This window comes from Saccopteryx leptura, chromosome 3 (genome assembly GCF_036850995.1).
Source record: "Saccopteryx leptura isolate mSacLep1 chromosome 3, mSacLep1_pri_phased_curated, whole genome shotgun sequence".
Lineage (NCBI taxonomy): Eukaryota > Metazoa > Chordata > Mammalia > Chiroptera > Emballonuridae > Saccopteryx > Saccopteryx leptura.
The window spans coordinates 111,234,333-111,255,276 of NC_089505.1; the positions used below are offsets into that span (position 1 = coordinate 111,234,333).

Sequence of the window (20,944 nt, forward strand, 5' to 3'; positions counted from 1 at the left end):
CTCCTGAGGCCTGGTGTGTGAGATTGCAGTGATGCATCAACCCTGGGGCATTTGTAGGGACAAGTGACATGTGTCCAGGCACGTGCCGGTAAGGAATGCATTTATGAGCAAGGAATCTGAGTGATGTTTGTTCTGTGAAAGACTGGTGGAACAGTGGAGTTGTGGGGTTTTTTGCTATCTGTGAAGTTAACACCGTAGGTGTGTTAACGATGGAGTGAGTGATTGATGGATGGAGATGGTCAGCCTGGTAAGGGAGTCTAATGGGGATCGGCCCTAGGGTCCTGTACATGACAGGAGCCTTGGGAACGTTGGAGGCAGGGGTAACAGAGGAAAACTGAGTCACTAAGAATGCAGCTTTCATTGGTCACTTCACCTCTTAACCGTTCCCTGGAACGGGGTGGGGACCCTGTGTTCTACCCTCCCTCCAGGGCCTTTGGGCAGGACTGGAGAAGGGCGCCTCCCAGAGGGTGGGATTCCACGCTTAATAGCACCGTGAGAGCTGTGCGGGCCTAGCCAACAGGACCACCGGCAGGGACAGTCAGAATGTCCAGTGGCAACTATTAGGGCAAGTTCATGTCCAGTACCCAGAGCGCCTTGCAGTGGGAACGAGGCCCGGTCAGTAATAGTGCATGCGACCCAGGGTGCCAGTGGGCGCGGGGCTGGGCCCCAGTGTGCCGGTGCCCAGCAGGTCCGGCTGCCCGGTGCGCCAGATCTCCCGCAGGATTCGTTCCCTTTCCTCCAGGCGTTGCGCCCGCTCCAGCTCCTCTGCTGACGTGAAGACGTTAACGCTCAGGGGCCCGTCGGGCTCCGCGGACAGCTCCGCGCCAGGCAGTGTGTCGTCGGGGCCCAGCCGCGTCACTGTGTCCTCCTCGTCCTCGTCATCGTCCTCCGCCTCCAGGGGGCTACCGGGATCCCGGTGCCGCGCGGGGACCCGGGGCCGCGGGCGGGGCGCGCAGGAGATGCTGATGACTAGCAGGCACAGGGTTAGCAGCAAGCCAAAGCAGACGCCCAGCACGAAGTAGAGGCCAAAGCTCTCGGGGTTAGCTGGAGGTCAGAGGGCAGAAATCATGGAGGGGCCCTGGCGGATGGGAGTCACTCCATCTCCAGGCTTTAAGTTGGGGCGCGGGGGGGGGGAGGCAAGGACAGTATCCCACTTGAAAGCCATTAGGTAGCCACCATTGGGTAATGGGGGGCAGTGAGGGATGACGGCAATTGGTTGTGGGAGACTAGCTGCGGACGGTGGTGATTAATAATGGCAGGGATGGGGAGGGAAGGGGCTTGTGGGGCCTCAAAGGGGCAGGGAGGGGTGGGCCGCCCTCACCGCGGATGTGTGCGTAAGCCGCCAGGCTGTTGCTGAGCAACTCCATGTCTCTTCGGGGGGCATCCATGCTGATCAGGGGGGGTAACTCCCCTGTCAACCTGCGAGGTCAGCATGATCAGATCCTAATCTCCGGCCTCCAGCTGACCCCGACCCGCTTTCTCCTGGGGCAGCTCCTCTCCCTGGAAGGGCAGCCCCAGGTTCCACACTGAAAAGAGTGGCGTCCTGATTCGGTTGTCGAGTTGGGCCCTGTTTGGGGATCCTCCCCCCTGCGTACTGACGCCCCTCTAACCTGGGGGTCAGGGAGTGGGCCGCAGGAGGCTCCACCCCCACGTGAGGTCCCCAAAAGAGGTCCGGTTTCGCTGTCCCCCAAGCGAGATGTTGGGGGAGCGCGGGTGCCTTCCGCTCTCCCTGGGAGAACTCTGGGAAGGGGAGGCTGCTTCCCTCTCCCATTTCGCGGGGACCCACCAGCCTGCAGGCCCGGGGTTACTCACCGTCAGCGCTCGTTTCTCTGCGGACCGGCCCCGGCGCCTCCAGCAGCCGCACACACACGGGGCCCGGCCGCGCCCGCCCCGTCCGGTCCCTGCTGCCCCGCCCGCTCCGCTTGGCTCCCAGGCCACGGCAGCGCGGTCCGGACACGGGCCGATGGACCAGCCGGCGGAAAGTTTCCTCCGAGGAAAGAGGAGGGACGGGGCGGGGCGGGGCGGGGGAGGCGGGGAGGGAAAGGGCCGGCAGAGGAAGGGGAGAGAAGGGGGGAGCGAGGCCTGCGGGGCGCCTTCTCCCCCGCAGGAAACCGCAGGGGAGGCGGGTTCCAGGGACCCGCCCCCAGGCTACGAATAACAACAATAATAATAATGATGAGGATGGAGTTTCACCTAAGAGCCACGCAATGGACTAAACTCTTTACAATATTTTTACTTAATTCTTTTTAATAATCTTATAATGCCATGTCCTTATACCCACTTGGCAGATAAATGGAGAGATTGAAAAACTTTACCAAACAGTCAGGATTTGAACCCACTGCTCTCTCATCCTAAAGGCTGGCTGGGTTCTGAACCCTGTCTCTATACCTTGCTCTACCTCCCAGGAAGCTCCCTCACCCAGGGAGGACTGCCTGCTTTCCCCCAGCCCAGATGTCAGCGCTCCTCTAGGCCCTCAGCACACAATCCGTGGGAAGGGACTGTCATCCCCTCCTCCCAGGGCCCCCAGCGGTGAGTGTGTCCAGCTGGCGGAGCCCTGGTCAGCAGGGTTAATGAATGCTGGACTCAGGCTTCAAGCCAGGCCCAGACCAACCTTGCAGAACCCGGCCTGGGGCCTCTGAGGTCCCCTGTGTTTTGCACCAGAGTGCATGGCAAAAATGCCTTTCCCTTCTGGCTAAACCTGCCTGTGCACATGCAGTTCCACATGGGCTCAAGGCTTGTGCATGCAACGTATGGTGTGATCAGTGTGTGGGCCCGGGTCTTCTTCCTGCCCAGGCTCCCAGCACCCCCCTTGTGGGCCCTCCTTCCTGTGCTGGGGCTGGGGTGAGGGGGAGGCCTTCTTGGCGGGAGCCTTAGGGAGGAGGAGGGAAGGAAGGGGGGAGAGGAAATTGCAGACATAGCTGAAGGCGCTGCCTGGGGCCTGTGGGCCAATGACCCCCCTCTCTGTCCAGGCTGGAGACCCCCACTCCAAGTCTTGAGACTGGGTTCAAGCAGAGGGCAGATCTAGATGGGGAAAGAACTAGGACTGGCTCCCTTGAGAGTGCGAAAGGGGCTCCTGGGTGTCCTTGTGACTGGGGCCTGTTTAGTTAGCATGTGGCACTATTTCTGCCCATATCTGTATATTTGTATGTTTATTTTTATGTTGTATCTGCTTGAACATTTTTGTGGGGGTGAGCATGTCCGTGTATAAATCCATACAGCCATTACTCAACAAATAAAATACTAAGCCAGCACTCTGCCTAGCACTTCCTAATAATGTGTGTTCAGCAGTGAACAGAACACACAATTTCCCCTTGGGGAGCTGTTACTAAGGTGGACAGACAATACACGGAGAAGAGAACCTTGGGCGCTGCGGAGTGCTCAGAGGATGAAGAAATGGGGAAATGTAATGGAGAACACCTGGGATGCTCTTGGGAGGGGGTGAGTGCTAGACCTTGGAGGGGGCAGCTATGCCAGGATGTGGGGCAGGAAGGACAGAAGCAGTGAGTCCTTGGGCAGGGCCAAGGGGCACTAGGGAGGTGAAGGGGTGATGAGGAAGAGGCTGTGGGCCCTGTGGAGGAGCTTAGATGTTGTGTGTCATGGAGTGCCCCTGGAGTTTTAATCAGGAGAGTATTGTGGTTTGGGCCGCACTTTGGAGAGATCCCTATAGGGCAGGGGTCGGGAACCTATGACTTACGAGCCAGATGTGGCTCTTTTGATGGCTGCATCTGGCTCGCACACAAATCTTTAATAAAAATAATAATGTTAAAAATATAAAACATTCTCATGTATTACAATCCATTCATGTTCATGGTTGCAGGTGGCTGGAGCCAATCATAGCTGTCCTCTGGGACAACAACAAATTTTTATTGGATAATGCATAATGTACACGGCTCATTGTATGGCTCTCATGGAATTACATTTTAAAATATGTGGCGTTCATGGCTCTCTCAGCCAAAAAGGTTCCCGACCCCTGCTGTAGGAGCTCGTGTGGGAGGGGTCATGCAAGGTGAGAATGAAAGAGCTGTGAGCAGGCTGGCAGCCATCCGGGCCAGCAGTGGCAGAGGGCTCAGACTGGGATGGGCTGTGGAGAAGGGGAGACGGGGTCAGGCTCAGGCAGTGTCCTGAAGGGAGTATCAACAGGGCTTGCTGCACGGGATGTGGATGTGAGGAAAAGACTGAATATAGGACAGCTGCTTAGTATTACCTGAGGACAATTTAGGTGAGGAGCAGGTTTTGGGCAATCATTTTAGATTTGAGATGTGCAGTAGATACTTGGGTGGAGGTGTCAGAGAGGTAGGCAGAGCCCGGAGGAGTCTGGGCTGGAAATGTATTTGGGGGTCATCAACACCCAAGATTTGATTGAACGCCCGGGACTAGGTGAGATCACCCGGGGGCAGAGAGAGAAAAGAAGGTCTGAAACCTGAGCTCTGGATGCTCTGACATGGAGGGGTCCCACGGAGGAGGACTCAGCCAGCAGAGATGGGTGATGGGGGAGGAAGACCTGGCCAGGACCAGGACACCACCAGCCACGCTAAATTGGGCTGAGAGGTGGAGGTGAGTCCAGAATCTGGCCAGGACTGGGATGGCTGTGGGTTTCCATGGTTGTGTCAGTGCTGAATGCCTACCATCCATATGAAGGTTAGTGTGTGTTTCGGCTATGCTTGTGTGACCAGCCCTGGGTGTCAGTGCGTGCCTCTGCATGGTGCATACGCGTGCCTGTCTGTGTGTGCCTGCCTCTCTGCGGGGTGGGAGGGGCTGTAAGATTTTGGATATGTTTATGTTTTGCCGTTTATGTGCAGCCCTGTGCTATGCAGGTCTCTGGGTATTGCTGCCCGCAGACAAAGATGTGTCTGGGTTGGTGTGTGACATAGGTGTTTGGAGTGGGTCAGGTGTGACTCAGCCCTGGTGAAGCAGGTGGCCATGCTGGAGCAGAGTAGGGGTTGAGATGGTCTCTGGTCCCTTCAAAGAGGGACACACAGTAGGGCAATGCATGTGGCCAAGCCAGGCCAGGTGGGAGAAGTGGTCACCTTGCCCTGGAGGGTTGGAAGAGGCTGTGGGCTGCTCCTGGAGGGTGTTGGGGAGATGCCCAAAGCCTCTGACCGATGTAGCCATCTGCACAATCCACATACCCTCCTGGCCACCTGCCTATCTACTGCTTTTCCGCCTGCCTCTCCCTGCCTGCCGGCCTGTCTGTAGGTCTTCCCAGCCACCTGCTTTCCCGGTGTCCTGGGTGTGCTGACAGGGGGTCTCTGCATAGTTGTCACCTGCCTGCCTGGCTCGCATCCCCTTTATCTGCCTGCTGGTTTTCCTCCCTCTCCAGGGGCTGGCCCCAGCTGCTCTCTCCCTGGCTGTGCTGTTCCTCACACTGGGGCCTCACCCCGCTGGGGGAGGAGGCTGCCTAGGTCTTGAATGGAAGGAAGAAGGGGACTCATTCAAGGATGTGTAAGACCAGCCCAGTCCTCTGAATGCCTCCCTGGCACCTGGGGCAGCTGTTGGGAAGAGGGCAATGAGAGAGGTTGCAAAACGAGTAATAGTAATGGCCATTGAGTACCCTCTGGGTTCCTGGCACTCTGCTAACTGCTGTGCTGCCTCAACCCCTCAAATCCTCCCAGTGACCAAGTAGGTTGTAGGATAATTCCCATTTTCCAGATGAGGAAAATGAGGCTAAGTAACATATATGCGGGCACATGGATGTAAGGGGTGGGGCCCGAATTCGACACTTCAGAGCCTTCCAGTCTTCAAAGGTTGTGGCTCTCCCCCTGTCAGATCCTACGTTGCCTTTTCACAATTCTTTGTATTGCTCCTTCTATGCTCCTGAATGAAATTTGTGGCTAATATACTCCCCTCCACATCTGGGCTTGAAATACATACATATACACATACGCCTTCTAATATAAAAGAAATAAAAGGTAGTGATATGTATTTGTGAAGTGGTCAATGCAGGGAAAGTGACAGCTTGAGTGCAGACTGGCACTGGGATGTGGTGGTGTTAGTGTCTGTAATGGTGAAGAACTCTTGGTAAAGTTCTGAACAAAACAAAGTGCAAATTTTCTCTACTCTACACAGTAGTTACGTTCCCTGGAAATTCAGTGTACGTTATATATACACAAGTCCTTTGTGTTTACGCATAAAGTGGAGTTAGATTCTTGGCTCTGGTAATTATAAACAAGTTCCCACTCATGTGCAGGATGTAGAATCTGCCTTCCCTGTGGGCTTGTCTGGAGTCCCTGGCTCCCACTATCTAAATGCCACCAGTGTCCCAAGTCATTGTGATGACCAGCCCCTAAGCCCCCTCCCTCACCCCCAGTCATACAGAAAAGATCCCTGTCCTCATGGAGCTCAACAGTCATGTAGGGGAGACAGGTGTAATCAATAGTCAAATAGATGATACAAGGTTAGGCTGTGGTAAGCAAAATGAAGAATAAAGCAGGGTAGGGGTTAGAGGAGACCAGGTGTAGTGGTCAGGAAGGCCTCTGAGGAGGTGATATTTTGAGCAGAGGGAGGGAGGGAGCTATGTAAATATCTGGGGGAAGGGCCTTCCAGAAAGAATAGTCAATGAAAAGGCCTTGTGGTGGAAGCACTGCTGGGCTTGGTCAGAATCAACAAGGAGGCCCATGTGGTAGGGACAGCGGGTGAGGGGTGAGGGGCTGAGAAGTTAGAGGCCAGGTTAGAGCCTTGTAGTAGAGAGCTTTCTGTGTCTCAGACAGGCCTCCGGATGTTGTCTTGCATGGGACAGAAGCCATTGAGGATTATGCAGAAGAGGGAAGAAATCCCACTGCGGCTGGCTGCTGTATGGCTGTCACAGGGAACAAGGCCGGGAAGTGAGAGACTGGGGCTCAGACCTCAGCCGGAGTGATGGCAGGGAGCTGTGAGAAGTGGCTGGCAGGACGTGCGGTGAGAGAGAGAGGGAGAGACGAGATCACAGCAGACTTGGCTTGGGAGCCTGAACAGCTCAGCCATGAAGAGAGACACCTGTTCCCCACTTCCCACTCCAGGTAGCCCTGCAGCCTGGCTGGCTTCTCTTTGAAACTGTTCCCCCTGAGGACAGTGGAGACTAGGCGGTGAGTACCACTGATGGAAACCTCAGTTCTTAGGTGACTTCTCAGGAGCATAGGAGGCTGTTGGATCACACCTACCTTTCTGGTCCTTTCCCCTTCCTTTGCTTCAGGGCTCACAATAAAAACTTACCAACAGTTCTGATATGCGAGCTGTGTGCCAGGCCAGTTCCGGTTGCCGAGGGTACAGGAATGAGCAGCGCAGTGCTTGCGTGCATGTGGCTTGCTGTCTTGGGGGTTGCCACACGTAACCTGACCCATGTTGGTGCTGAGGAGATACAGTGCACAGAGCAGAGGCTGATCAGGTGGAGGGACAGAAGGGAGGCTGAAACGGAGACAAGGCCCAGGTGGCAGCTGGGAGAGCCCGCGAGTGGCAGTGCTGGGCAGGGAGTGGACAGCTCAACAGATAAGGTATAGGCTAGATACACTGGGCAAAATTTCTATTGACTTGGGAGTGGCCAGGAAGGTGGGCAGCCGCTTGGATGCTAGGGTAGGTGTGGGGCTGTGTGGTGAAGGTAGGGGCGAGGGGCCTGGAGTCTGCTCTGAAGTATTTGCAGAAAACCGGGGTCTTCTCACATCTTGAAGAGGTGCTACTTCCTCTGGCTGTGTGGGCACTTGACTGGGAAGGGGCTCCTCCTGCCCGAATCTCTGCTCCTCTGTGACCTGGGCCTTTGGGGGTTCCTGAACACAAAGGTAAACAGCCTGGGCCCTGTGCTGTGCCTGGGGCGGGGCCAGCCTACCTCTAGCTTCAGGGCTCCACAGCGCAATCTGCAGTCTAAATTTAAGCAAAGGAAGGAAGGAAAGATGAAAGGAAGGAAGCCCTTTGGCTTCCTATGGAGGGGAGGGAAGGAGCGGGTGATTCAGGAAAGGGTCTGGCCTGGCCCTCATTACCCCAGCTGCCCTGCGTGGGCACGTGAGCTCATGCATGGTCTGTCTGGCTAAGTTCTCCCCACCTCGGTGGGGGTTTGGCTGGGGGAGAGGAGCAACACTGTGCAAGCAGCAGCCACTCTGGGACACCTCCTTCCTGCACAGATCCTGGGCGGAGCCTAGCCAAGCAGGGAGTTTCCCTTTGGGCACCTAGGGGCAGGCTAGACCAGCCAGTCTGGGAGAATACTGGCTAGTTCTGGTCTCTTCCCCCATTCAAGACTGATGGCATGTGGCCAGCTGGCTGCCCAGGCTGGGGGGCACCTATCCAGTGCACCTGGTGGTATAGCTAAGCACAGGAGTCCCCAAACTTTTTACACAGGGGGCCAGTTCACTGTCCCTCAGACCGTTGGGAGGGCCAGACTATAAAAAAACTATGAACAAATCCCTATGCACACTGCACATATCTTATTTTAAAGTAAAAAAACAAAACGGGAACAAATGCAATATTTAAAATAAAGAACAAATACATTTAAATCAACAAACTGACCAGTATTTCAATGGGAACTATGCTCCTCTCACTGACCACCAATGAAAGAGGTGCCCCTTCCGGAAGTGCGGTGGGGGCTGGATAAATGGCCTCAGGAGGCCGCATGCGGCCCACAGGCCATAGTTTGGGGACCCCTGGCCAAGAGCTACAGAACCAGCCCTGCCTGGCTGGGATGGGAGGGAGACCCGACACGCAGGTAAGAGGGCAAGAACTGCAGACGGCACAGGCCACAGTGGCTCCAGATCAGGAAGTTTTATTGCTGACATGCAGGAAGAGTCCCCATGTAGTACAAAAATATGTCTTTATACAAATTTTTTTGTGACTTTTTCTATTTTGTTTCTTTACAATTGGACTTCTCTCAGCGTGTGACAGTCAGTGAGGGCAAACCCAACCTCCTCTCATTTGCTTTGCTAGCAATGTAATCAGACACATGGGTTGACCTTGGAAGGGACCTCTGTCTGATCGGGCTTTGCAGACCTGGAGGCTATTGCTTTGAAAAGGAGAACGATCACACATGGCAAGCAGGCCCGCAGGGTCTGGGCAGGCTGCTGGGTAAGGGGTACAACTGAACCCCTCACAGGACAGTCACGGGCTGGGAGCCCTAGGCGGACTGCATTTCTACTCCCTTGGGAGATTGTTTTTGAAATAAATATAGAAAACGGCATCCTCCAACCCCATAGCATGAGACTCTGGCTCTCAGCAGCCAGACAGCTGACAGAGACAGCTTAGTAAGGGCTGGGCTCAGGTGGGCTCCCTCAGACCCACTGAGGCAGAGGCATGAGGCGCCCAAGTGCTGGGAAGGGGGTATGGAGAGGAAGGGGCGTGGGTGGCCCTGCTACTGCTGGCAAGAGGTGGCCCCATTTTTTCCAGATGGGGAAACTGAGGCACAAGGAGGTTTGGGAACTTGCCCAAGTCACTCACAGTGAGTCAGCTTTTGGGGAGGGGGCAACTCATACTGGGAAAACAAGGTCACACAGACCTTGGTCACCTTCCCACTGGGGAGCAAGGACAGGCAGGAAAGGCCTAGGGCCCAGGGCTGCCGGGAGCGGAACAGTTGGCCTTTCTAAGGGGGTCTGGTGGGGAGACCGGGGGAAGATCTTCGCTTGGCACTGGGCAGGGCCAAGGCCAGTGAGGGAGTGTGGGAGGGGAGGGCGTTCTGGTGAGAACAGCATTTCTGGCAAGACAGGCATCCACTTCAAAATCTCGGCTCAAAAGGGCAGCAGGGCTGTTCTCAAGCCAGACAGAGTCCCCTAGTCCCAAAAATTCTTCCATGAGCCCTGTGGCCCCATGACGGACCTTGGCCAGGGCCTGTTGAGAGAGACACCAGTCTTTTATGAGGCGAGGGTAGGAGGGGAGATGTCCCCACCGTTCTCTGAACACAGAGTAGGTACGGGGAGCGAGAGGGCACACAGCAGGGCCCACCTGCCCGCGGCCAGCCCAGCGCACCCTGCTCAGCCCGACCGCCAGGCCTCCTTCACATCTATGTCAGCGTCACCTCGGTACTGCGGTGAGGGGCAGACAGGGAAACCGGGTTAATGCGAGTGCACAGCACCTCAGAGACGCTACTGAGCTGGGAGAAAGAGAACCAAGTCGAGAAAGGCCTCCCCATCACCAGAGATAGGAGGGACTGGTGGGCTGGAGGTGGAGAGGGGCTGGCAAGAAGGGGCTTCTGAGCCAGGGGGTGAGGAGGGGCCCAGCTGTGGGCTGTGGACTCCCTGCCGTCTAGCCAGGCTGGGAGCAGGGAGTGGCCATGGGCCGAGTCACCTGGTGATGGGAGAGAAGTTGGTTTTAGTATAAAAATAAATATATTTGAATTCCACTTAAGATGAGGTGAAGGTTTTCCAAAGCTTGGACTGAGGGGTCTGGGGTCAGAAGGGGAGGGAGGGAAACTGACCGTGGGAGGGCCTGGGGTTGTGGTGGGGAGTGGGCATTCGCTTTGAGAACCAGCAGCGAGCTGCACCTTCAGCTTATTTGGACTGTGGGGAGCAGCTGCCCGGGGCAGACGGCTGGGTGGGCTCCCTCCTCCTCCCTCTCACTCAGTCCAGAGACAGCATGGTTAAAGAGACAGAGGTAGATTAAAACGTCATGATTAAAAGCAGATTAGTTATCTAGGCTTCTCAGATTAAAAACCAAAACAATCAAGCAATCATTCCAAAAGGTAGCTTCGTGGTACCTCTGCTGACCCCATGTGTGACCGGGCTGTCCCTGCCGGTCCCCGTGGCAGCTTGGGAGAGAGCTCAGCACTCCAGGGCCCAGCCCATAGCCACAGTGGGGCCCTGGCGGGCGGGCCAGGGAGAGGTGGCAGGTGGTGCTGGGATGCCTGCCCAAGGCTGCTAGTTCCGCAGGCAGCGCTGTGCCAGGATGGCTGCGTCCAGGGGGTTCATGGGCTGCGCGTCGTGGCCCAGCCGGCGCACCAGGGGCGCGCTGCCGAAGTGCCGCTTGGGCACCCAGCTGCGGGCCTCGTGTGTGGAGCTCTTCTCTTCGGCCAGCAGCAGCTGCTGCCGCATGTAGTTCTCAAACTCGTACTGGGAGCACTCCTCTGTCACCTTTGCCTGCGACGTGCGGGGGGAGAGACAGAGGCAGGGACAGAGGGGCCGAGGTGGAGAGAGAAGAGCAGGGGTGTGAGGGTCAGCCCGCCTGGCTCCAGAGGCTCCCTGCCCAGGCACCACACCCCTGGAGCCCATCTAGCCACGGGACAGAGCGTGGGTCCCTGAAGCCCGCCAGCCAACCTAGGTCTCGCCTTGCTGGTCACCCTGGGTGTCGCTCCAGTTGAAGCAGACCTGGAATCTGAGCTGGGTCCCCACCTTCCTAACTCGTGACTTTGGGAGAAGTGACATGACCTCTGCAGCTTTAGCTTCCTTGCCTGGGAAGTGGACAGCAGTCTTTCCTCACAGAGCTTATCGAGAGCCCTGAGGGGCCAGGGCTGGGCAAGTGTTGGAGAAGAGGCCTGGGGCTGGGGTGCTTACCACACGGGCAGCCATGTTTCTTTATCTTGCCCGCCCCCTACCCCCTACTGAGCTCCCTGGAGGGGCCCAGACAGACAGTAACAAACTGAAGTGGTAGGGTCCCTGTGTGACTCAGCAGAGAGGAACAGCAGGGCTACAAAATCAGACTGGGATTCAAGGCTCAGCTCTACTATTTCCAAGCTGTGTGACTGAGAGACTTATTTCACCTCTCTGAACCTGTTTCCTCTTGTGAAACACGGATAAGAAACAGAGGCCACACAGGACTGAATGAGATGTGCTGGTGTGGGCACTCCTTGTGTGCTAGCGATGGTTGTTTTTAGCTGCTGAATAGTCCTGGGGGGGGGGTTCAGGGGACCAGGACTTTCTGTGGTCCCAGGCTGGTGCCTTCTGTCCCCACCTGCCCACTGCTTGCTGTGGGACTGCAGGGTGGCCAGAGAAGGAAGAGACAGCGTCCCTCCCAGGAGCCTGGCCAAGCTCTGCCCTCCAGGGGGCACCCTAAGACCACCCAGTAGCTGCTGCCTGGTGCCCAGATCTCTGCTCTCACCCCGGCCCGGCACTTTCTCCAGTGCAGCGAACAGGGAAGAGGGAAAATGAGGGGAAAATGAATCACTGGAAAATGAAAAGCAGGAAGAGAACCTTGTGAGTCAGAGGGGCAGAGAAATGTGACTGTTTAAAGGGCCCACACATGGCAAAGCATTTGGGCAGGAAGAGGGGGCCAGAAGGGCCATCGTGTGGCCTCTGCTGTGGGGCCTCCCCCACAGTCACCCCACTGTCCCATCTCAGGCCACAGAACTGCCAACTGAGCCAGACACAGGCAGGTGCCAGGTGGGCAGGGGGAGAACTTAGGTCTTCCTTTTCACCCTGAGAGCTGGAGACAAAGCTGAGAAGGCGCCTAACCAGGTGGTGGTGCAGTGGATAGAGTGTTGGACTGGGACGCAGAAGACCCAGGTTCAAGACCCCGAGGTCGCCAGCTTGAGCGCAGGCTCATCTGGTTTGAGCAAAGCTCACCAGCTTGCACCCAAGGTCGCTGGCTCCAGCAAGGGGTTACTCAGTCTGCTGAAGGGCCCACGGTCAAGGCACATATGAGAAAGCAATCAATGAACAACTAAAGGTGTTGCAATGAAAAACTGATGATTGATGCTTCTCATCTCTCTGTTCCGTTCCTGTCTGTCTGTCCCTATCTGTCCCTCTCTCTGACTCTCTGTCTCTGTTAAAAAAAGAAAAGCTGAGAAGGCCCTGCCGCCTGCTGGGAGCTGCACCTGGGCCCCTGCCCCACCCAGCCCCTGGGGAAGCCCGTCCTTCAGGACTTGTGTAACCACCTGTCTGCCCTTCCCAACTCACCTCCTGGGAGCTGTCTGCATTGCCCATTTGGTCATCGATGTCAGGAACCACTTGCAAAGGCCCGCTCAGAGATGACAGGGACTGCCTGCAGGGGAGGTGGTCACATCAGACCGGCAGCCCCCAGTGAGGCAATGCCCTGTCGTCACTGGCAGCGACTGGCCGGCAGGAGGCGCTAGGCCGAGTGCTGCCAGCACCCCCATACCTTGCCCCTGGAAACCTGACTGCCTGGCAGAGACACAGGCCCAGCCTAAGGCTTCTTTCCTAGGCAGGATGGGCAGAAGCCAGCCCATTTACCATGATGCGATGATGGCGCTGAGGGCCTCCAGGACGTCGGCGGCGGCCAGGCGCTGCTGGGGGTCGAGGACCAGCAGTTTCCGGATGAGACACACGGTGCTCTCAGAAACCCGCCCGTCCCTGATGCAGGAGAGGGCAAGGGCTCAGGTGGGAGCTGCTGGTGCTGGGTCTCGGACCCAGGACTCCAAGCCTCCCTGTGTCGTCTCTGCCCTTGAGCCTGCCCCTCCAGGCCTCCTTCCCCTCCCCGGGTAGGCAGGACTCACTCAGGGATGGTGTACTCGGCGGCTTTGATCTTGCGGAAGAGCTCCTGGGGGATGCTGTCGTAGAAAGGGAACTGGCCGTACAGCATGGTGAAGAGCACCACGCCCAGGGCCCACATGTCGCTCGGCTTGCCCCGGTACGGCCGGCCTGTGGGCACACAGGTACACGCACACTTAGCACAAGGCCGGCGAAGGGAATGGCCCCGGGACTCCCTCAGCTTACCAGCTGGCTGCCTGGAATCCTCTCTGCCTGCCCCCTTCACTTCTGGTCACAGTGCCCCCCCCCCCCTCTTCGCAGAGGAACCCTCCCTCTCATTGGCTCAGCCCTGGAGCTTTTATCAGGCTGCTCCTGCTCATGCCAAACCCGGCTCCACAGTGACCCCCCTCAGGTGCGCCTCCTGCCTCTTCCCAAAGCACCAGCCCTGTTCCGCCAGGCTGAGAGCTCTGGGCCCCAGGCCTGCCTTCTGGCCCCCGCTCCCAGCAGAGTGCTCCCAGTGCAGGTGGCCAACGTGCCTGTGGAACAAACAGATAACCGGCTCTGGCCAAGTCAGCCACACCCCTCGTTACTCCCTCATAGCATTTAGCATAACCCGTGAGGATCCCGTTCTCTGTCGGTTTATTCCGTCTCCCCCACTGGAAGGTAAGTTCTCCCATGCAGGTGCCGCTCTGCTTTGCTCACTGCTGACCCTGGTGCCTAGCAGGGACTTCCATTTGCTAAGTGAACGACTATCCAGTTAAGTGGACTCCAAAGAAAACACTTTTATCTCATTAAATCTCTACCATAACTCTATCAATTAGGTATTTTGTTTTTCCAGAGTGAACGAAGGCCCAGGGATGTAATCTGTCCAGGGTCAGGGAGCTGACTGTCAAGGCCCTGCTCTTCCCACTTCCAGGGCAATCCAGCCGTCTCGCCCTCAGTAGCAGAGCTCCTCTCATGTGCTGGCCACTGCCTGACCTGCTCCAAATGTCAGAGGTGAGAACAATGCCACCCCTCCAAAAACCCCTGCCCGCCCAGCCCCCGGGACAGTGCCCCTGTGGCGCAGCAGCAGGCTCTTTGGCAGCAGGGTCCCTGAACACCACTGGGCTCTCAGACCCTGCTGAGCACCAGGCAGTGCCTGGACAACTACGACCTCTCCTCTGGGTCCCAAAGCCTCCTGGGTAGCCGAAGGTGTCTTTGGGGTGGGGGACACTGGTTCCCAAGGGCTCACCAGGCCCACCGAAGGTCAGGCAGCCTCCAGGTTCACTATTAGCTATGAGTTTGGACAAGAGATTTATCTCTCTGAGCCTCGTTTTCTCATCTGTAAAGAAGGAACTTGGAATATGTACCTCACAAGGCAGCTGTGTGATTTTAAACAGATACTGCATGTCATGCTCAGTACAGTGCCTGGTACTTAGAAATATGATTGGTAGTTAATAACCACATATTGCCTTACTTATTCTTCTGTCTCAGCCCCACTGGAAAGTCAGCTTACCAGTCACAGAGGCAAGGGTTTTTGTCTGCCTGTCACCGCCGTATCCAAAGTGTCTAGAACAGGGCCTTGCATATAGTAGGTCCTTGGCAGATAAATACCAGCAGAATGAATGAATGAATGAACAAAGGGAGTGATGTCTTCAAAATTCAAATCTCACTGTGGCACTCAGTGAAGACCTCTTGTTCAATGGCTTCCTCTTGCACTTGAAATCAAGGGCACCGTTTCTCAATAAGGCCTCCCTCAGGCCTTTTGTGGTCTGGCCCCTGCCCCCTCTCTGGCTTTGAACCAGGCTCACTTTCTGAGCAGCGGCCACAAGGACCTTTGGTTGGTTCTCCTCAAATGTGCTGTGCTGCCTCCACCTAGTCACACCCTCCAGTGATCACACCCTCCAGTGATTCCCACTGATCCTGACCATCTCAGCTCAAATGTCACTTCCTCAGAGAAGTCCTTCAGGTGCTCCTTATTTCCACCCAGAAAGCTCTCCTGCCTGGCACTCATGTCAGAGAGTAACTAAACATGCACTGCTGTGATGGTTACGGTCTTCACCCTCCATAAGACCTGGGGGGCCAGGACGGTTTGAGCCACCAGTGAGGCCCACAGACAGGCTTTGCTGAATGAACTGCTGTGGCGCCCGGCTGTGTGACGGCCTGCGGCCTGCTGCCCGGCACCCGCACGTACCACTGAGCACGTCTGGGCTGATGTAGGCGGGGCTCCCACGCTGGTCCTTCAGCAGGTCCCCCTCGCTCACGAGATGCTTCCCGAGGCAGAAGTTGGTGATGGTTATCCGATGTGTCCTGGAAGTGGGAGGCAGAGTGAACACAGCTTGATGTTTGTCTCCATGGAAACCCCTGCTGCCCTCATCTCTTGTCACGCATCCTTTCTGCTCCCCAGGCCCTTGCTGCCTTCCCCATGGCTATGTGGGGAGTGCCTGGTCCTGACACTGGCCAGTCAGTCACTCTTGGTTGCCACCTGCTGAGGGGTCGGGGCAGGCATCGTGCTCACTCTGACCCAGTGAGTGAGTGTTTCAGGGGAGCTCTCTTGAACCTGAGTCTTGGGTTTGGGACAACTTGCAGAGACTTCCCAAACAACCTCACATAATGTCTAGATCGTGGGTGACTGGGGATTCAGTTCAATGCTCCCATTTACATGAGGAGAAGGTACAGATCTTCACAGCCCACCCTTGGATGCCACTTTGTCCCCCTTCGCTGATTCGTCCGGTAATTATACATGTCGTTATCAATCAGCATCACTGAGTCCTAAAGATTGATGCGTACTGAGCACACACCAAGGGCAGGCCCTGGCCCCAGGGCCTGATGCGGACTGTTTTCATTCACTCCTCACAATAGCCCAGGAGGGAGTTCACAGATGATGCAACTCAGGCACAGAGCAGTGCAGGGACTTGTCCAGGGCCACACACTAGTGAGCAGTAGAGCAGGATTCAAACTCAGGTCTCTGACCCCTGGGCCTGCCCTCTGGACTGACACCACCCAGGTGCCCACGGTGCCCCAGGGAGCACCCAGCCCCTGACTTCCCCTTCTTTTCCGAAGCTGACTCAATCCTTATCTTGTACTTTAGATTCTGCCCTGACCTAGACACCGTGGATTCCCCCCATCTGAGAGTTGTGGCTGAGAGCAGTTTTGGGCTCTGATCTTTCTCGGAGGCTCACATGTGAGCAAAGGGAAGTGGCCCAGAGAGGACACCTCACATCCCATCTGAGGGGGGGCCGGGCGAGCAGGCCCCTCTCAGAGCGGCGCAGGAACGGCTCCTTTGCTCCCCAGGGAATGGCCAGTGAGGAAGGGTGCTTCTGTACCTACAGACGAGCAGGGGCCACTGGCGTGGCTCGTGTGTCAGCTGGCTGGCAGAAGGGCCAGGGAGGACGGCAGGAAGGGGAGCCACAAGGCTTGGCCACTCTCAAGGGTGGAGAAACTCAGAGGTGGGGGTTGTGTGGGGTTGAGGGTGGAATTCCCCAGGAGCGGCATCCAAGAGGCTCCCAGAGCCCTTCAGAAATCTCGGGGAATTCTGCTGGCACGGGGCTTGGTGCAAAACAAAGGCCAGTCTGTCCTCTGCCTTCCAAATGGAACTGTGGACTCCTCTCCATATAGGCCCGCCCAGTCAATGCCAAAGAAATCTGACTGGTAGCCCCCAGTGTGCAGGCAAAGGGTCCTAGCCAAGGATTACGGCATGACGAGAGCTGGACTGCTCCAGCTCTGAACCACCCATGTCATTGTCTTGAACGTGGGACTGCTCAGCCTCTCAAGCACAAGGTCCCCACAGAGCAGAAGCACTGTGTTTCCCCCCCCTGCTCAGGAATGGCCATGGCAGCTGGCAATGCATCCTGCCGCAGTTCTCTGAGGCTCACGACACTGGGAGGAGGACCACTTGGGAGAGTCTGGTGGGCTTGGAGTCGGATTCCCAGGTTCCAATCCTGGCTTTGCTACTTCCTGGCTGTGTAGTCCTGGGCATGTTATTTAATATCTTGCTAAACCTCAATTTCCTCATCTGTAAAACAGGGGAAATATTAGCAACTAACTCCCAGGACTGTGTTAGGATTTAACAAGGTAAGAATTTAATCCCACCGCCTCACTAGGCGGTGGCGCAGTGGATAGAGCATCAGACTGGGATGTGGAGGACCCAGGTTTGAGACCCCGCGGTCACCAGCTTGAATGCGGGCTCATCTGGTTTGAGCAAAGCTCACCAGCTTGGACCTAAGGTCGCTAGCTCGAGCAAGGGGTTACTCGGTCTGCTGAAGGCCCATGGTCAAGGCACATATGAGAAAGCAATCAATGAACAACTAAGGTGTTGCAACGAAAAACTGATGATTGATGCTTCTCATCTCTCTCCATTCCTGTCTGTCTGTCCCTATCTATCCCTCTCTCTGACTCTCTCTCTGTCCCTGTAAAAAAAAAAAAAAGAAAAAGAATTTACTCCTAGCAAAAGCCCAGGGTCTGGCGAGTAATCACTGATTACTAACTGCTAGCTCAGATTAGCATGTCATCCTCAGACAGTGGGCAGAGGCTACCAACGTGAGACCCGGGGAAAGACACCAAGTCTTAGGCAGTGGGAGAAAGGTGCCCCATTGGGACCACAGGCCCTAGAGCACATGTGCCAGTGTGGCTTAGCCATCCACTTTGCAGGAGTGGGGAGGAGTTGGGAGGAGTGGGGGTGGGGCTGGAGAAAACGTGCAGACTATGCACAGTTAGGCAGCAGGGTCCACTTGGCTCTGCCCGCCAAGGACCCTGGAGTCTCTCCCACAGGAAACCACATGGTCAGCTCCAAGCCTTCTGAAACTTGGCAATGCTCCCCTGCCTGGCCACTACCACCCAAGTTGGTCGGGTGGCGCACAGATCCCTGGGAGTCCAGACCCCCAGGCTCGTCCTGGCAAGGGGGGCGAGGGAAGTGAGGGATGCAGGGAGGGAGCTCTGTGTCAGCAGGATCCGCTCTGAGTGAGTCACTCTTGAGCTATGGCCCTTTGGGCTACCACAGTGTTTTTCTCCTTTTCTAGGAACTTGGTGTGCAACTTGCCTACCCAAAAAGAAAGGAGGAAGAGGAACCCACAGCAAACCTCATATAACCCCAAGAGGGGATTTCAGATTTCAACCCTGCCTTGCATCCAAAGCAGGGTGAACCTGTCACTGCAGCTGCCTGCAAATACCTCGCCCAGTTCCTCCCCGGGAGCGCTCTGTTCCACTGTGGGACTAGACGAAGGCCTCCAGCCTGCCCGCCTGCCTGGCCAGCTGCAGTCAGGGCCTGGCCTGAGCAGCAGGAAGGGGCTGCAGCTCCTCCAGGCTGACTTTGAAAAGATGCAAGCAAGGTCTCGAGAGAAGGGTGGGCCTTGGACACACACAGAGCAGGTCCTGGACACTCAGGTTAGGTCTACACCAGGGGTCCCCAAACTTTTTACACAGGGGGCCAGTTCACTGTCCCTCAGACCGCTGGAGGGCCGGACTATAAAAAAAACTATGAACAAATCCCTATGCACATTGCACATATCTTATTTTAAAGTAAAAAAACAAAACGGGAACAAATACAATATTTAAAATAAAAAACAAGTAAATTTAAATCAAGAAACTGACCAGTATTTCAATGGGAACTATGGGCCTGCTTTTGGCTAATGAGATGGTCAATGTGCTCCTTTCATTGACCACCAATGAAAGAGGTGCCCCTTCCGGAAGTGCAGCGGGGGCGGATAAATAGCCTCAGGGGGCCACATGTGGCCTGCGGGCCGTAGTTTGGGGACCCCTGGTCTACACCATACGACCTTGCCCCTTCGAGAAGGGCCACAAGTCAAGTGCGATGTGGCCAGAATCTGTCTGCTCCAACATAGAAAGGGGATTATCGGATTAAAGGAGGGCAGCCAAAACGCATGGTCTAAATGAGGGGCTGGTGCTCTGCAATCCTCAGAGAAAACACACACACACACACACACACACACACACACACACACACGCTGCTGCAGTTACACTGTGACTCAAGAGTGTGACCTTCTACCCACCTTCCCAGAACTGAGGGGGCCTAGAGAGATGAGAAGCAGAAGCAAACCCACCATAGAGGCAAAGAGGCCTGGGGCACTGGGGTGGTCACAGCACAGGAGCCCTGACTTCCCATTCCCATAACAAACCTCGGGGTGCTCATGAGAACCAATGAACAGTCCTGTGGAAGGCTGCAGGGGACATGGGCTCTGTAGCCACGTGGGCTTAAGTTCTCAAAAAAACGTGCCCTTTCTTTGTGAACAGTGAGTCTGAAGTCCAGAGCAGGATAGGACCAACCCAAAGTCCCACAGAGGGCCCGGGCTGAGCTTGCCATGCTGACAATCTGCCCTCAGGGCTGAAGGGCTGGTATTGACACCTGCCCTCATGTAATTCAGAGCTGGGGTCAGGCGCTGCATGGGGCTGGGCGCTGGGACCCCACAACAGGTGTCCTCATCAGCCACTCAACACACAGTGGGCCTCACCTCCAGGGGGAAACAAGGGGCCCTGCCTGCAGGCCGAACCCTGTGAGGCAGCTGCATGTGCTGGCCCATCTCAGCAGAGAGGTGAACATACCCCTCTCACAGATGAGGAGACAAGCTCAGTGACACACATAGATGAACTAATGAACGGATAAATAATCCAATAAACAAGCTCTCAGGTCTCAAGGGTAATTAAAAGGCAGCGCTAATCTGGCCTGTGGTGGTGCAGTGGATAAAGTGTCAACCTGGAATGCTGAGGTCGCGGGTTTGAAAGGCTGGGCTTGCCTGGTTAACGCACATATGACAAGCAATCAATGAACAACTAAAGTGAAGCAGCTATGAGTTGATACTTCTCACTACCCTGCCCCCCCCTCTTCTTTCTATAAAATCAATAAATAAAATTTTAAAATATATATAAACAAACAAAAAGGCAGCACTAGACTGTGAGCCAGGACTGACCCCAGGCCCTGCTCCTCCGGGGTCCCCTCCCGCACTCGGCCAGTCCAGTCACAGGTTCAAGTACTTCCCTTCCTTCCCTCCTCCCTGTGGAGCACGACAGGGTCAGGCTGGCAACTCTTTGCTGGTCCTTCACAAATTGACCTGGATGGCTGAATCACTCCCCCCACGCAACTGGCCCCAGCCATCTATGCACTCGCCCCTCAATACGGCGGTATGTGCTTTCCTGGTGTCCCACCGCGCGGTGAGCTCTGGGAGACAGGTGAGCGGGCTGGTGTCCCACCGCACGGTGAGCTCTGGGAGACAGGTGAGCGGGCTGGTGTCCCACCGCGCGGTGAGCTCTGGGAGACAGGTGAGCGGGCTGGTGTCCCACCGCACGGTGAGCTCTGGGAGACAGGTGAGCGGGCTGGTGTCCCACCGCACGGTGAGCTCTGGGAGACAGGTGAGCGGGCTGGTGTCCCACCGCACGGTGAGCTCTGGGAGACAGGTGAGCGGCTGAGGTGCAGCGGCGTCCAACCGCAGCATCTTGGGCTGGCACCACAGGGTCTGGTGCCGCCATCCCCCTCCCCAGAGATCCATCTCTCTGAAGCTTCTTTTTCCTGTGACTGCTGTGGCTGTGGCCAATTCATAGGACAGTGGCCTCTCCCAGGTGAGTGACCACATTGTGGAAGAAATCACCACCACACTTCTGCTGTGAGATTTGCACTGCGTGCCATTTGCAAGCCCTCTGACCCACAT

At 56.2% G+C, this 20,944-nt stretch overlaps 2 protein-coding genes across 5 annotated transcripts in view; both read right to left on the minus strand.

Moving 5' to 3' along the window:
• Positions 1–86: 86 nt before the first annotated feature.
• Positions 87–1,982, minus strand: EVA1B (eva-1 homolog B). 3 transcript variants are annotated; one of them, XM_066372110.1, is made up of 3 exons: positions 1,813–1,982; positions 1,322–1,500; positions 87–1,044 (listed from the first exon to the last, which is right to left on the minus strand). In XM_066372110.1, exons 2-3 carry the CDS (start codon positions 1,386–1,388, stop codon positions 617–619), a joined length of 495 nt encoding a protein of 164 aa, XP_066228207.1. In that variant the 5' UTR covers positions 1,389–1,500; positions 1,813–1,982; the 3' UTR covers positions 87–616. The 3 variants fall into 3 exon arrangements, with proteins under 3 accessions (XP_066228207.1, XP_066228206.1, XP_066228205.1); XM_066372109.1 differs by having other exon boundaries at positions 1,322–1,526; XM_066372108.1 differs by having other exon boundaries at positions 90–1,044; positions 1,322–1,419.
• Positions 1,983–8,701: 6,719 nt separating this feature from the next.
• The window catches only part of STK40 (serine/threonine kinase 40), a 42,741-nt gene continuing 30,498 nt past the window's right edge, over positions 8,702–20,944 (minus strand). For both annotated transcript variants that reach the window (XM_066375868.1, XM_066375869.1), the window contains exons 7-11: positions 15,481–15,596; positions 13,334–13,478; positions 13,071–13,190; positions 12,777–12,861; positions 8,702–11,021 (exon numbers count right to left, since the gene is read on the minus strand). In XM_066375868.1, coding sequence (XP_066231965.1) covers positions 10,803–11,021; positions 12,777–12,861; positions 13,071–13,190; positions 13,334–13,478; positions 15,481–15,596 — 685 coding nt within the window. In that variant the 3' untranslated portion in view covers positions 8,702–10,802. The remainder of the gene's footprint in view (positions 11,022–12,776; positions 12,862–13,070; positions 13,191–13,333; positions 13,479–15,480; positions 15,597–20,944) is intronic.

Excerpts from the sequence above, each read along its gene's own strand:
- EVA1B (XM_066372110.1), bottom strand. The coding sequence starts at position 1,388 with ATGGATGCCCCCCGAAGAGACATGGAGTTGCTCAGCAACAGCCTGGCG. Across the intron at positions 1,045-1,321 it reads GGCTTACGCACACATCCGCG|CTAACCCCGAGAGCTTTGGC; the intron begins GTGAGGGCGGCC and ends TCTGACCTCCAG.